The sequence below is a fragment of the Macrobrachium rosenbergii genome, chromosome 46, assembly GCF_040412425.1.
Source record: "Macrobrachium rosenbergii isolate ZJJX-2024 chromosome 46, ASM4041242v1, whole genome shotgun sequence".
In the NCBI taxonomy this organism is placed as follows: domain Eukaryota; kingdom Metazoa; phylum Arthropoda; class Malacostraca; order Decapoda; family Palaemonidae; genus Macrobrachium; species Macrobrachium rosenbergii.
Genome location: NC_089786.1, coordinates 49,872,195 through 49,874,694, shown reverse-complemented (window position 1 = coordinate 49,874,694; position 2,500 = coordinate 49,872,195). Strand labels below are relative to the sequence as shown.

Below are 2,500 nucleotides of genomic sequence, written 5' to 3'. Positions count from 1 at the left end.
AAGGTTGAACATGTTGACGACGTGGGTCCCGTAGATGTGGTAGAAGGGCAGGATGCCCAGGATGTTTTCTTGGTACTCGGCTGGGTATGAGGAGGAGACAAGGGCATTAAATAAGGGTATGAGGAGGAGACACGGACATTAAATAAGGGTATGAGGAGGAGACAAGGGCATTAAATGAGGGTATGGGGAGGAGACACGGGCATTAAATAAGGGTATGAGGAGGAGACAAGGGCATTAAATAAGGGTATGGGGAGGAGACACGGGCATTAAATAAGGGTATGAGGAGGAGACACGGGCATTAAATTAGGGTATGAGGAGGAGACAAGGGCATTAAATAAGGTATGGGGAGGAGACACGGGCATTAAATAAGGGTATGAGGAGGAGACAAGGGCATTAAATAAGGTATGGGGAGGAGACACGGGCATTAAATAAGGGTATGAGGAGGAGACAAGGGCATTAAATAAGGTATGGGGAGGAGACACGGGCATTAAATAAGGGTATGAGGAGACACGGGCATTAAATAAGGGTATGAGGAGGAGACAAGGACATTACATAAGGGTGTGAGGAGGGGACACGGGCATTAAATAAGGGTATGGGGAGGAGACACGGACATTAAATAAGGGTATGAGGTGGAGACACAGGCATTAAATAAGGGTATGAGGAGGAGACCGGCCATTAAATAAGGGTATGAGGAGGAGACAAGGGCATTAAATAAGGGTGTGAGGAGGGGACACGGGCATTAAATAAGGGTATGAGGAGGAGACAAGGGCATTAAATAAGGGTATGAGGAGGAGACAAGGGCATTAAATAAGGGTATGAGGAGGAGACAAGGGTATTAAATAAGGGTATGAGGAGGAGACCGGGCATTAAATAAGGGTATGAGGAGGAGACCGGGCATTAAATAAGGGTATGAGGAGGAGACCTGGCATTAAATAAGGGTATGAGGGGGAGACACGGGCATTAAATAAGGGTATGAGGAGGAGACAAGGGCATTAAATAAGGGTATGAGGAGGAGACAAGGGCATTAAATATATGAGGAAGGGACACGGGCATTGAATATATGAGGAAGAGACACAGGCATGAAATAAGGGTATGAGGAGGAGACACGGTCATTAAATAAGGGTATGAGGAGGAGACACGGGCATTAAATAAGGGTATGAGGAGGAGGCAAGGTCATATGAGGAGGCGACATTAGTTTCAGTATGGAAAATTAACTGATTGAAGTTATTCATATTGACAGACACACAAACACACACATATATATTATATATAATGAAAAACAATTGAATCCTCGATGAGGTAGCCATCTGCAATCTCTCTCTCTCTCTCTCTCTCTCTCTCTCTCTCTCTCTCTCTCTCTCTCTCTCTCTCTCTCTCTCTCACCCGAGGTGTCCCTGTAGGCGAAGACACTGGGCTGTGTGAACATGACCATGTTGCTGGTGAAGGCCCTGTGGGAGAGGGCCACGCCCTTCGGTTTCCCCGTCGTGCCGCTCGAGTAGAGCATCATGGCTATCGACTCTGGGTGCGTCTGGAAAATTTAGGAAGTTCCTGAAGAAGGTGAAACTTATCGAGATATTAACGGTAATCAGAGGTTAGGGGGGAATGTGTATAAAATATGTGAGGCATAATAAGGGAACATTTATAACATATATAATATATATATATATATATAATAGCCTATATATATACATCAACACAAGTGAAAAAACAGGAGACTGGGTGTAGGTCCTGACCAGTTTCGACACTATTTCTAAGCTCTAGACTGAGAGAAAAAGTCGAAGCAGGCCTGGACTACATTCAGCCTCTTATTTTTTCACCTGTGATGAAGTGTGACAAACAAACAACAAGTTAATGTCATTATAATTATACATACATATATATATATATATATATATATATATATATATATATATATATATATATATACTCAAAGTACATAGCTAATTATCGCATAATCACCTCAGCCACTTCAGCAAAAGGCTTAGTTGTGTCTTCAATAATCTCCTGCAGATTCGGGCTGCCAAACTGGGAGGGACCATTTGTGAAAACTGGAAGCTGGAGATTCAGCTTGGCTAAAACCTGGCGAAGGAGCCCCTCCATCAAGGGGTCCACAACCATCAATTCGCCATCAGCATCCTCCAGTTGTCTGGAGACTTCGTCTGAAGGAGAGAATATCAAATAGATATTAGATAGCAGTAATACAAAATCCCTTGTTGGCAACTCAGGCTGCTAAATGGAAAGGACAAATCATTAGTTAGCAACTCAGGATGCTTAATGGTAAGGATGAATCATTGGTTGGCAACTCAAGATGGCAAATGGTAAAGGTGAATATTTAGCTGGCAACTGAAGATGTTAAATGGGAAGGCTAAAATCATTAGTTGGCAACTCAGGATGCTAAAGGTTATGATAAATCCTTAGTTGGCAACCCAGTCTGCTGAATGGTAAGGATATCGTTTGTTGGTAACTCAAGATGTTACGTGGAAAGAATAAACCCTTAGAT

At 43.0% G+C, this 2,500-nt stretch overlaps 1 protein-coding gene across 3 annotated transcripts in view; it reads right to left on the bottom strand.

Moving 5' to 3' along the window:
• Window positions 1-2,500, bottom strand: part of LOC136830309 (uncharacterized) — a 31,751-nt gene that overhangs the window by 8,491 nt on the left and 20,760 nt on the right. For all 3 annotated transcript variants that reach the window (XM_067089722.1, XM_067089719.1, XM_067089721.1), the window contains exons 5-7: window positions 1,960-2,159; window positions 1,384-1,528; window positions 1-80 (exon numbers count right to left, since the gene is read on the bottom strand). The exon at window positions 1-80 is cut by the window's left edge and continues 75 nt beyond it. In XM_067089722.1, the coding sequence (XP_066945823.1) occupies window positions 1-80; window positions 1,384-1,528; window positions 1,960-2,159 (425 nt within the window). The remainder of the gene's footprint in view (window positions 81-1,383; window positions 1,529-1,959; window positions 2,160-2,500) is intronic.